General features: G+C 42.1%; 1 protein-coding gene across 4 annotated transcripts in view; it reads right to left on the reverse strand.

The window, feature by feature from the left end:
- The window catches only part of UNC5D (unc-5 netrin receptor D), a 366,024-nt gene that overhangs the window by 84,673 nt on the left and 267,900 nt on the right, over nucleotides 1–13,451 (reverse strand). For 3 of the 4 annotated variants that reach the window (XM_055567109.1, XM_055567105.1, XM_055567108.1), the window contains exon 8: nucleotides 12,495–12,527. The exons of the other annotated variant lie outside the window; for it this stretch is intronic. In XM_055567109.1, the coding sequence (XP_055423084.1) occupies nucleotides 12,495–12,527 (33 nt within the window). The remainder of the gene's footprint in view (nucleotides 1–12,494; nucleotides 12,528–13,451) is intronic. 4 annotated transcript variants of the gene reach the window in all.

Consider the following 13,451-nt stretch of genomic DNA (forward strand, 5'->3'; position numbering starts at 1 on the left):
AAAGTCCAAAGATGCAAATGTGCCCCGTTTGCTAGCTATTGTACTGTATTACCGTATTAGTACTTTCTAAGGTACTATACTGTAAGATTAAAAAAAAAAAGTTCTCTTTATTTTTTGTGCTTGTTTTTTATGTACTATTTGTGTGAAAAATATTATAAACCTATTACAGTAGAGTATTATATAGCCGATTGTATTAGCTGGGTACCTAGGCTAACTTTGTCAGACTTACAAACAGAGTGGACTTACGGACGTACTCTTGGAACAGAACTCGTTCATATGTGGGGGACTTACTGTACGGAGGCTGAAAATTTCACCAACAAAACCTCTTGATGGCAAGGGTAACTCAGTAATGGAGCACTAAGCTTGTGCCTGCTTCTCTGAGAACCGCAGGTATGATCATATTCCCATGCTCACAATCAAATCTATTTGCCGTAGAAGTATTCTCTTTCTTCTTTTACAGATGACGGTACAGGTTCAGATAGGGTAGAGGCTTCTTCATGAGAAAATGGCAAAGGTAGGGTTTGGACACCCATCTGTCTTCACTCCCCAGTGGTCTAACCATCACAGGATGGCCTCCACACCTTTCCTCCCTCACTGGCTCGACTATCCCTGCTGCAGGAACCCACCAACCAGACTGGTGGGTATCATCAAAAATCCAGTGCTCTGCAAACCCACCTGGGCTTCTTTGCAGCCTAAGAATTATTGTCTTCATGTCCCATGACCGAGAACAGCTTTTCATCAACAGTTACTCTGAACTCCGTTTACTTTCTTCATCACCTCTGCTTCTCACTGCCTGCTTTTCCATGTGAGTCTCCTTCCCTCCAGCACACACACCCCCTCCCCTGCAACTCAAAATGCCTCTGCTCCGTCCTGTGCTTTCCTTTCCCTCTCCCTGTTCCCTGAACAGCTGCTCCTCCTCTGTGTCAGGCTGGCTCTGGTCTGCCCTCTCTTGCCTCCGCAGGGACCTGGCCTCATTCATTATTCCCTTTTGGTCTCGCATCTTTCAACTTTGCCTCCAAACCTGCACCTTGACTTCTGCCTCCAAACACGGCCTGGTCTCCCTAGTCACCTCTACCCCAATCCCTCTCCTGACTTACTCCCTGATAGATCTCTGAAAGAGGCAGTCTTTTTTCATATCCATGAAATCCTAAGCTCTTTGTTGAAAAGAATTATAAAAAACATTTTAAAAACATTAAATCTTTCTTGATCATAATTTCCCTAACCAGTTAACCTCTATCCCTGTTGAAGTAAAAGAATAAATAGAAAACACACACAGGAGGAGGAAGTGCTTTAGGAACTATAAAAAGTTACACTACACCAAGAAAAAAATTCATCCTTCAACTAAGCCAGACAGATATGGCTTCAACTAAGCCAACATATATGATATTGCATACGTGTAAAAAATGATACAAATGAACTTATATAAAAAATAGATCCATAGACATAGAAAACAAATTTATGGTTATGAAAGGGGAAAAGGGAGGGGATGAGATAAATTAGGAGTTCGGGATTAACATATTCACAGTACTATATATAAAACAGATAACCAATAAGGACCTATGGTATAGCACAGGGAACTATACTTAATATTTTGTAATAACTTATAAGGGAAAAGAATCTGAAAAACAAAAGATAGACATATATATATAGAAGTGAATCACTTTGCTGTACACCTGAAATGAACACAACATTGTAAATGAATTATACTTCAATAAAAAAATACACAAAATTAAAAAAAAATAAAAGTAACCACTGTTGATAGTATATTTGGGATCTTTCAGGAACAAATTGTAACTTTCCATTTTTTTTTACCATCCTCACTCTATAAGTTATATAATCATTATTATACTTCCATATGATTTCCTTTATTATGTTGCTTTTCCCCCCCACTGAGTACAATATCTTGTAGATCGTTCCTATCAGAACGTACAGACATGCTTTACTTCTTTTTACATGGGCTCAGCCCACTGCCAGGCTCTATCATAATTTAACTTGTTCACTATTTCTATACATTTCATTGCTCTTTTATGCTATTAAATTCTGACTTTTGCCCAAACCACTGTTTCCTCCTGAAGATTGTTCACAACCATTCCATCAGGCAGTGCTAACTACTACTTTGATGCCCAACAGTCTTAAATCAGGATCTCTTGCCTTGACTCCTGTCTGAAGTCCTCATCATTCTCCCGCTCAATGGATAAAACCACCACACCACTGTGTGTTATGCTAACATCTCAAATTTGTCATCTGTTTTATAAGGTCACCATTCTTATCTCTTCAAGTATTTTCTTGAATTCCCCTTTTCTAGTAATGACATCATCAGAGACCAGGCTTGAGCCTGAAGAGTCACCTTTCCTTTTCTGCCCATTGACCCCTTCCCCAAATGACTCACACGCCTTCCTGAAACATCCCCAATGCCTCTCACATCTCAGTTTCGATAGCAGGCACCCACATGGCACAGCCTCATCTACCCTGGTACCCAGGCCCCAGTCTTTATTCATTCTGAACTGTTATACTCGTGGCTTACTCTCCCCAAACACAGTTCTGGTTCTGCCACTTCAAAACCTATCAATGACTCTTGAGTAGGCATCGAGTTCACTCTAACAGGGGCTTCCCTTATGGCTCAAGATACTTTCTGCTCTGCCCCATCCTAGTTTTCAACTGTTGTCGCTCATTTATCCTCTATATGGACCCTCCAACTTCTGCTTCATTGGCTGTATTAAGGCCTTTGACTGTGTGGATCACAACCAACTGTGGAAAATTCTTAGAGATTGGAATACCAGGCCACCTTACCTGCTTCCTGAGAAACCTGTGCCAGTCAAGAAGCAACAGTCAGAACTGGACATGGAACAATGGACTGGTTCAAACTGGGAAAGGAGTATGCCAAGGCTGCATATTGTCACACTGCTTATTTAACTTCTATACAGAGTACGTCATGTGAAATGCCAGGTAGGATAAAGCACAAGCTGGAATCAAGATTTCAGGAAGAAATATCAATAACCTCAGATATGCAGATGCCACCACCCTTATGGCAGAAAGCGAAGAGGAACTAAAGAGCCTCTTGATGAAGGTGAAAGAGATGAATGAAAAAGCTGGCTTAAAACTCAACACTCAAAAAGCAAAGATCATGGCATTTGGTCACATCACTTGGTGGTGACTACATGGGGAAACAACGGAAACAGAGACAGACTTTATCTTCTTCGGCTACAAAATCACTGTGGATGGTGACGGCAGCCATGATATTGACTCCTGCTCCTTGGAAGGAAAGTTATGACAAATCTAGGCAGTGCATTAAAAAGCAAAGACATCACTTGGCTGACAAAGGTCTGTATAGTCAAATCTATGGTTTTTCTAGTAGTCACGTATGGATGTGAGAGCTGAACCATAAAGAAGGCTGAGCACCAAAAAATTGATGCTTTCAAACTGTGGTGCTGGAAAAGACTCTTGAGAGTCCCTTGGACAGCAAGGAGATCCAACCAGTCAATCTTAAAGGAAATCAACCCTGAATATTTATTGGAAGGCCTGATCCTGAAGCTCTGTTATTTTGGCCATCTGATGCGAAGAGCCATCTCACTGGAAAAGACCCTGATGCTGGGAAAGATTGAAGGCAGGAGGAGAATAGGGTGACAGAGGATGAGATGGTTGGATGGCATCACCGACTCAATGGACATGAGTTTGAGCAAACTCTGAACGTAGTGAAGAACAGGGAAGCCTGGCGTGCTGCAGTCCATGGGGTCGCAAAGAGTCAGACACGACGGAGCAACTTCACTGGTTCACTGGTAGCAACTGAACAACATGGACCCTACTTTTTAGGTGAATCTGATTACAGACCTCACTCGAAGATATTATGGGTTCAGTTTTCAGACCACTGCAAAGAGCAAATATTGTAATACAGACAGGCACAGCTTGCTTGGTTTTCTGGGACATATAGAAGTTATGTTTATACTATACTGTAGTCTGTTAAGTGTGCAATAGTATTATATCTAAATGAAACAATGGCTATACCTTAACTAGAAAATACTTTATTGCCAAAAAAAATGGTAGCTATCATCTGACAATGCAGAGCTGCCACAAACCCCAACTTCTTAACAAACAAACAAAAAAAGCAGTATCTACAAAGCACAATGAGGGCTGCCCAGATCCATTTTCTTCAAGTAGACTTTGTACTTCCGTAGACTTCTTTTTGTTGTTGTTGTTCAGACATTTTGCTTTTACTGAAAGGCTCCCTCCTCCAATATTTGTTTTAATTCTAACCATTCTCCCGAGATTGACAGTACAGATAATCTATTTAATAAAATGTTTCTTGAGAATGCACATTCAGATATGTTTTATTCTTTTCAGTAAAGTTGCCAGATTAAGCAACTACAAATATGATTAAATTTGAATTTGAATTAAATTTGAATTTCTGATCAAGAATGTCTAACTTGAGTAGAAGTATTTCTCATGCCATATTTGGGACATGCTTATGTCAAAAATGTATTCACTGCTGATGTGAAATTCAAATGTAACCAAGGGGTCTCTATTTTATCTGGTAATTCTGCCTTTGGATTGCAAAATAACTGTCCTTTTCCCCATCAGGAAGACCAAGGTAAAATGAAAAAGAGACTCAAAAAGCAGGATTTGAAATCCAGCCCTTGAGAAAATGACTTCACTTTCATTTTCTACTCTGGGAATTCACGATATAAGTTCTAACTTTGAATATAGTAATACGTGGGGAGATGGGACCTGTGAATTCACATTTTTAGCAAGTACCCTGAGTTATTCTGATGCTGAAGAACATTATATTCTATCACTTATTCACTGTGGCTGTGCTTAGTTCCAGGGTATTTAATGAAGGAAACTTCATCATGTCCAATAAGGTCAACGATATTCTTAAAAATGGTCATAAGAAAAGGCATACACTTATGATGGGATAAAAATTAGATAATAAAAAGATTGCAAGCAGTAAGAAAATTACAAATGTTGCACATATGCTCAGGTTGAATTGATTCACAGTAGGAATGATTCTAAAGGACAAACAAGTCATGCAATTTGGGGAAAATGCTATATTTATGTGATGGAAAATAATCAGCAGGAGATGAAAAATGATGGGTAAAATAGAAAAAAAAAATTATCCTGTAAAGCATGGCTAGGAGATTAGCATTGATGCCAGTCACCTAATGTTAGTTTAAAGACCTAGAAGTCTGCTGAGAATTTAAAGATACTAAAGCTCAACATTCAGAAAACTAAGATCATGGCATCTGGTCCCATCACTTCATGGGAAATAGATGGGGAAACAGTGGAAAGAGTGGCTGTCTATTTTTTGGGGCTCCAAAATCACTGCAGATGGTGATTGTATCCATGAAATTAAAAGACACTCCTTGGAAGGAAAGTTATGACCAACCTAGATAGCATATTCAAAAGCAGAGACACTACTTTGCCAACAAAGGTCCGTCTAGTCAAGGCTATGGTTTTTCCTGTGGTCATGTATGGATGTGAGAGTTGGACTGTGAAGAAAGCTGAGCATCAAAGAATTGATGCTTTTGAACTGTGGTGCTGGAGAAGACTCTAGACAGTCCCTTGGACTGCAAGGATATCCGACCAGTCCATTCTGAAGGAGATCAGTCCTGGGTGTTCATTGGAAGGACTGATGTTGAAGCTGAAACTCCAAAAGTTTGGCCACATCATGCGAAGATTTGAATCATTGGAAAAGACCCTGATGTTGGGAGGGATTGGGGGCAGGAGGAGAAGGGGACAACAGAGGATGAGATGGCTGAATGGCATCACCAACTTGATGGACATGAGTTTGAGTAAACTCTGGGAGTTGGTGATGGACAGGGAGGCCTGGCGTGCTGCGATTCATCGAGTCGCAAAGAGTCGAACACGACTGAGAGACTGAACTGAACTGAACTGATGGTTCAATGTGGGCTTCCCAGGTGGCTCAGTGGTAAAGAATCTGCCTGCCAGTGCAGGAGCCACAGGAGATGTGGGTTTGATCCTGGGTCAGGAAGATTCCCTGGAGGAGAAAATGGCAACCTACTCCAGTATTCTTGCCTGGAAAATCCCATGGACAGAGGAGCGTGGCAGGCTATAGTCTATAGGGTGATGAAGAGTTAGACATGAGTGCATGGCTGAGCGAGCATGCCTGCATGGTTCAAGGTTGCAGATAGTTCTGTGTGTTCAAGGTACCATTCAAGTCTATACAGCATGAAAAAGAATGTCCAACTTGCCAGTGTGGACTCTGCATCTTTTGAGGAGTTCTCTAACCCAAGAATGTGTATTCCCAGAATCCACATTATTCCACTATAGATGAAAGCAGTGTACTTAGGGGAAAAGATGTAGGGTGGATTGTCAGTAAGGCGACGAGAAATACCTAATTTCTAGACTGTAAGGACACACTGGAGAAGGAAATGGCAACCCACTTCAGGATTCCTGCCTGGAGAATTCCATGGACAGAGGAGTCTGGTGGGCTACAATCCATGGAGGCGCAAAGAGTCAGACATGACTGAGCGACCAACACAGAAGGACACACTGGGGTCATTCTTTGATAGAAATGATTCTGGGAAACTTCCTGTTTGGACTGTCACCTAGCACCGGGCACCAAATAGATGATTATTAAATACTGCCTCCTTACTGCCCCTCTTCTCAAATCACTTGTCATCTTGTACTTTGTACTGAGGTTGTAGGGAAGAAACATTTCTTATTGTTTCCTTCACGCTTCACGGGGCCAAGACAATTTATACAGAATAATTGTGCAATAAATATCTACTACACGAATGAGTTAAAATAAATACATAAAAGCAAAGTCTTTATTTTCACCTTAACAATAAAAGCCTCAGTGAGGAGTTAGTGGGAAGATGTAAGACCATAATAACAAGTATGGATTGAACATCTAATACATACTACTTCGTGTGTGCTCAGCCGCTAAGTCATGTCTGACTCTTTTGTGCCCCAGGGACTATGGCCCAACAGGCTCCTCTGTTCATGGGATCTTCCAGGCCAGATTACTGGGGTGGGTTGCCATGCCCTCCTCCAGGGGATCTTCCCAACCCAGGGACTGAAACCATGTCTCTTGGATCTCCTGCATTGGCAGGCAGGTTCTTTACCACTGTGCCATGTGGGGAGGGTGGTAAATGCCACAAGCATAAGGGTGAACAGACCCTATACTGTCTACCAGATGACCGGAAGGATGTCTATAAGAGAAGGAATTCAGCCTGGGATAAACGCAATGAACATACAGGATAGAAATAGAGAAATTGCTTGACAATCGGCCAATTAGAGGTATAACTAACTCAGCCTTTAGGGGCTTTGCAGAGGCAAGACCCAAGCCGAAGCCTGAAGGAAGGATCCATTCAACACGGTAAGATTAGGTGGAGGGAAAGTTTTCTGGCAGACATAACAACATATAAAGAACTATATGCCCAAATGGGCCCAGGGTGTTCAGAAAACCAAGAAGCTTTGTTTGGTGGAAGAATATAGGAAGTTGATAAGGTAGAAAGGGAAATACCTAATGATTAAGCAGCTTGAGAGAAGCTGATATGACTAAACAATGCCATCTGAGACCAGATCCCACAGACAGTAGATACCTTGTACTTTATGTTAAAAATAATGTTCAGCTCTTGTAAAGGTTTAAACATGGAAGTGATGTGACCAGAATTGATGTTTTTTTAAAAGAGCAGATAAACTGACATCAGCCAACTCCAGATACAGGAAGCAATGGTAGAAATCCTGGTTAGGAAGAAAGCTGTCCCGAATATTCAGTTTTTGTCTTGGACACCATTTTCCTTTTACTTGGCTTTTCTCTCACTCACTGGCTGTTACTTTTCTGTCTCCTGTGCAGTAACTTCTGACCTGCCCTATATCTCAGTGTGGATATCTTTCAGGGCCGAGGCCTCAGATATGTTCTCTGTTCACACTCATTATCCAGTGATCTCATTCAACCTATTGGTTTTAAATATCCTCTGGACACTGACAAGCCCCAGATTTATGTCACTGCCAGGATTCTCCTCTGACCTCCAGATTCATATACTCAACTGCCTGTTTAAGAAGTATCTTAAATGTAGCATTTATAACACTGAACTCTTGAGTCTCCCTCCAGATATGCTAAACCAAGTTCGCCCCAGATCAGTAATGGCCAGCCCATCCTTCAGGTTGCATAGCTCAAATTTTGGAATCATCCCTGATGCTTTTCTTTCTCTCATACTCTATCTAATGCATCCGCAACTCCTTTTCACTCTGCCTCCCAAAGATATCCAGATTATGGACCTTTTCTACAATTTCCAATGTTCTCTATCTGGCCCAAGCCACACTCATCTTGAATCTAGGTCATTATAAAAGTTATATTGTAATAGCCTAGATGATTGGAATAGACTCTTGTTATAACAGATCATTGTAACAGATCTCCTTGTTTCTGCTCTGGTTCCCTGTATGTTTACATTCCATGCAGTGGGTAGAGTTTATCTTTGAAAATATTAGGTCATGTTACTATGAATAAACACCTTCAATAGCTTTCCATCTCACTCACAGTAAAGGTCAAAGTCATTACCATAGCCTATAATACACTTGGTACTTTCCCCCCATGCACCACTTCTTTGACCTGGGCTATTATGCCTCTTTCCTTTGCCACTCTGCTCAGATACCTAGCCTAATTGTTCCTTGGATACCACAGCAGCCTCCCATCACACAGCCTTGGCATCCCACTCTTCCCTTGCCCTGGATATTCTCCTCCCAGATATCCAGAATGTCTGTTCCCTTGCTTTTCTTCCGGTGTCTTCTTAAAGGTGATTTTACTGCAGAGACCTTCTCTGAACAGCTTACACAAAAAAGCAACACTCCCTCCATCCCTACCTGAGCCTCTTCTGCTTTATTTTTCTTAATGACACTTGTCACCACCTCCATGGCACCCAGCCTTCTATATATAATTTTCTGTATTTTTTTTCCATCTCCCTCACTAGATCTGCAGGCTTCATGGGAGCAGAAACTGTATCTGGTAGGCTCAATACTGATTCTCCACCACCTAGAACATGTCCACGCCCATGGGGGATACTCAATAAAAAGATGCCGAATGGAGGGAGGGGTATGGAAGAGAGAAAATGGAGTGAGTTGGTGAACTTGATCTATCTGCGTGGCAGAATGGTTAGATGGTGGTGATTCACTGAGTACTGAGCTGGAGAAAGGAGAGGAAAAAGACAGCAGTCTAGGCGGCTGTGCAGGTGTGGGACCCTACCGAGTTGAAGGCACAGCATTCACTGAATGAGAGAAGATGGGAGGAGGCCTGGGTTAAAAACAGAGACAGAGAAGGACGCATTCAGTTTTGAAAAAGCTGAGATCCGGGTAACCGGGAGACATTCAACTGGCGAAATCCTGGAGGTAATTGACCAGGGAATGGGATTTGGGCTTAGTGTGTGTTTCTATTAGTTACCAAACTACGTGGGAAGGTGATGGAGAAAGAATACATTCTGAGCTGTTTTCTAGGGGGTACCTGACTCCTTTTCATCCCTAAGGTGAACTTGCTGAACCAGCCGTTCCTTGGGGAGCCTCTTAGCAAAGCCTCATTCCCAAGCCTCTGGGAGTCTCACTGTATGCATGCGACCATTTTTCAGCCTGACTCCGGGGGTGCGTGTTTGCCATTCAGAACCTACTATATTTTACTGCACTTCCTGACATTGTTACACAACATTTATTGAAAGCACATTTGATGGTAATGAAGTTTCTATTAACTATGATTAAATCTCATAAAGCACCTGAAGATAATTTAAGATGTGCAGAAGCAGAAAATGAAACATTCGGTTTAGTACATTAGGAAACGTAATTGATTAAATTATCTCATTTACAATAAGTGCTTTCATGAGCGATGCCGAGCACAGATTTCCCCCAGTTTGTCATTATGATTTGCCAACAGATACCTTCAGACTTCACTTTCTTTTCACACCTCCCCACGACTCAGAGCCGGTTCCTCAGTCTGCCTCACATGGATCTGTGCGGGAGGCTCTGAGAGATGGCTTCCACCCGCCCCGCCTTGCAGAGGATCACGTGCACGGCTATATATAGGGAAAGGTTGTTTCTCAATTATCTTCATAATTGACTTTGATTTTGCATCAGTGATGATTCATGGAGTCTTCAACGAAGCCCCCCTTTCACCAAACAAAACTGCAGCCTGCCTCTGTATGATGCACTCCTAACCACGCAGCCTCCAGAACCCTGATCGCATGCCTCTGTGAGACTTCTGCAATCACATCGATTCTGTTAAGGTTTTATTTTTAGAAAATCACAAATTAAAACAGTTTAAGCGAGTCTGCAGCAGTATCCACCAATTAAGCACGGTGTACAGGAGTGAGAACCCCAAGCAAAAACTCATTCAGGAAGTCCCTGAGGACCAGAAATAGCTACTGGGGGTTTTATGGCTGGATGTACAGATGTAACCAAATTAGAACAGCACTGGACTCACAAACTAAGCGTGAAATTAATTTTTAAAAAATACACATGCAGGGTTCCCTGGTGGCTCAGTGGTAAAGAAGCCACCAGCCAGTGCCAGAGCCACAGGTTCAATCCCTGGTCCGGGAAGATCCCATATGCCACGGAGCAACTCAGCCTGTGCATGGCAACTGCTGAGCCTGTGTGCGAGAGCCCAGGAGCCGCAATGACTGAAGCCCTTTCGCCACAACGAGAAGCCACAGCAATGAGAAGCCCACTCAGGACAACTAAAAAGTAGTCCCCGCTCAAGGGCAATTGGAGAAGACCTGTGCACAGCAAAGAAGACCCAGCACAACCAAGAAATAAATAAAATAAAAATATCTTTAAAAACATACACACATATTGGCTGCCACATGGCTACCCATAATTTTGCTTGTGCTTGACATGGGGACCAGGGAATGCGGGGGCGGGGCACTCTATGATCCGGAGGCATTGGTGAAGGATTCCACTTACTCCAGGGAAACCCTGAGGTCTTGACCAGACAAATATTCATCGACCTGCTCCTTCTCCCTCTCCCCGCATGTGCGCACTCACGCACACACATGCACAACACACAACCAGGGTTCCACATCGTCTATCTTCCTATGGAGTTCCAAATCCACCATGCATGACTTAAAAGCCGCTGCCTATGGGCAGCAGATGCTAGGGAAAACAAATTAAGAAAGCTTGTTTCTGTTGTTTGGCGGAGTTCTCCGACTCATGGCAGCCTTCTATCTCAAGCCTGCCTGGAGCAACATCTGAAATAGGAACATCACAGCTTTAGTGTATCTTTTTCTCTGATGCCTCCTGACCCTTGTTCCCTGGATACCAATTTCTGTCTATCTTCAGGGGTCTTAATTCTTTCAAAGAGGGTGGCTAATAAAAGCTGTTAAGTCTCCCAAGCTATTTGAATTTTAATACCCTAGGATTTAAAAGATCAAAAGCTGTTCGGTTTAGACTAAAATGGGAGATACTAGTCAAGAACATCTTTCACGAGCTTTACAAACCAAACTCTCCTATTGCTAAGAGCTACACTGCTGATGCCCTTCCACGTGGACTTTGACATCTATATGACACCCTGATATACTTTACATATTTCTGAGAGTCACTGGGAGAACATATTAAAATGTAGATTCTCAAGAGCTCTCCCTGACCCTGTACCGGGGATTCAGATTAATTTGTTCTATTTTTTTGAGGGTCATATTTAACCAGCTTCCACCATATCCCAAGATTCTGATGCGTGTGGTTGCTTATCTAAGTCTTGAGAATATTTTTTTAAGACACTGGTTCTCAATCCGAGCTTCACATTGAAATCCCCTAGGGAGCTTTTAAAACTGAGGATTCCTGGGTTCTAAATCTCCTCTCCTCATGTGATTTCCCTGGGGTGACAACCCAGGAACTGGGATTTATAAAAGGCTTCCAGGTGGCCCCCAAGTTCTGCCAGGTCTGAGCACCGTGAGGCTGAAGGTGGAACTGCCAATCATTCCAGCTGTGCTACTTCCCCAAATCTGGTGGATGCCCAAGATGGAGGGAAGGTAAAGTCCTCGCCAGGAAGCAAGCCAGTAGACAGAGAGCTCCAGCCAGCATCTACCGCCCCCCATTAGGTTCAATTCCTGGCTATTCCACTGTGGCTCTTAATCTAATCAGTTGCCATGGATTTCAGGGTTGATCTCTCAGGCGCCCCCTTCCACTCCTAGATGGAAAGTTCTGTAATCAGGCTACTGTCCAAGGTTGCTCCTGTGAAAGCCTGTACTGACAAATATTTATAAATTTTAATGAGATAAATCTCAGAAATAAGAATCCTAGATGACATCTGTAGAGAAATGCACTGCTACCAGTGGACAGAATCAAAGCAGAGATTTAATCTGAAGGAGGGGAGGGGTGTGCATATTTCTTTTCCATTTTAACCTCTGATATGTGACTCCAAACCCAACAAGAAGAAACCTCCCCCCAAGAGCCCTGGATCTTTTGTAGGAACTGCAATTCTGTTTGGCTTCTAAACAAATATAACAGTAAAGCAGCAAATATGAGAACAAATGATATCCGCAAGAGGAAAAATAACTTACTTTGGGGTTTTATTTCATGAAGAGGTTTTTTATCTAAAAGAAAGAAAGAGAAAAAAAAAAGAAAGTTGCATTTAATAAATTCACACGGAGCAGATATATATTCTATATCCCTTCACGTCTACCTCTATAAAGGAAACACTTTCTTTCTGCAGACACTATGGATTATGTTGTTCCTATTTTTCCTTTTCATTCTAATTTAAAAAAATTTTTTCTCTTTGGCAGTATTTTTTCTAGGATGATTGCTTCATTCTTTTAAAATAAAATTCCCTCAGGCTTACTAGAGTCTCTCTCTGTTGCATTTGCCAGATTCTTATCAGCATGATGAGAGCAGTGAGCTTGCAGCCTGCCCTGTTTTATATCCAGCCAGAAGTCTGCTCAGGTAAGGAATGCATTTCACTACATATGATGGTAGAAAAATGAATCATGAATAAATATTTAAAGGGATCCCGCACTGGTTTGCAGTTATCATGGCCTGGGTAAATAGTTCCAAACTCTGCTGTTTTTTTTTTTTTTTTTTTTCCTGTTCTTGTTGGGTATAGATGTAGTATAGTGCGTGTGCTGAAGGTTTGTTTTTAAGAAATTATGTTTTGTTTCAGATCTCAATTATCTGTTAAAAGGTGGATGATCTTAATGGAAAGGTGTTCTTCTGATCCTGGTATTGAGCAGGGCAGTGGTCAGCTGAGATGGATACAGAGAAGAGACACTCAATCTTTTCTAAAGTGAGCTAGACATATTTATCCTTATATTTATCCATATATTCTTTTCACGTCTCTTCATCCACCATCTTCCATCACTAAATAATTCGCAGTCATCTTGCAAATCACTTGGAGACATGGTGCCTGGGACTCTGTCTGCCTTACACCACAGTCCCTCCACTGACCACTGCCCTGCCCTTGGTCCCATCCCAGCCCAACACGACTCTACCACCAGGCAGAAACCCAGGAAGACTACACTTCA

Source organism: Bubalus kerabau, chromosome 2 (assembly GCF_029407905.1).
Source record: "Bubalus kerabau isolate K-KA32 ecotype Philippines breed swamp buffalo chromosome 2, PCC_UOA_SB_1v2, whole genome shotgun sequence".
NCBI classification, from domain to species: Eukaryota; Metazoa; Chordata; class Mammalia; order Artiodactyla; family Bovidae; genus Bubalus; species Bubalus kerabau.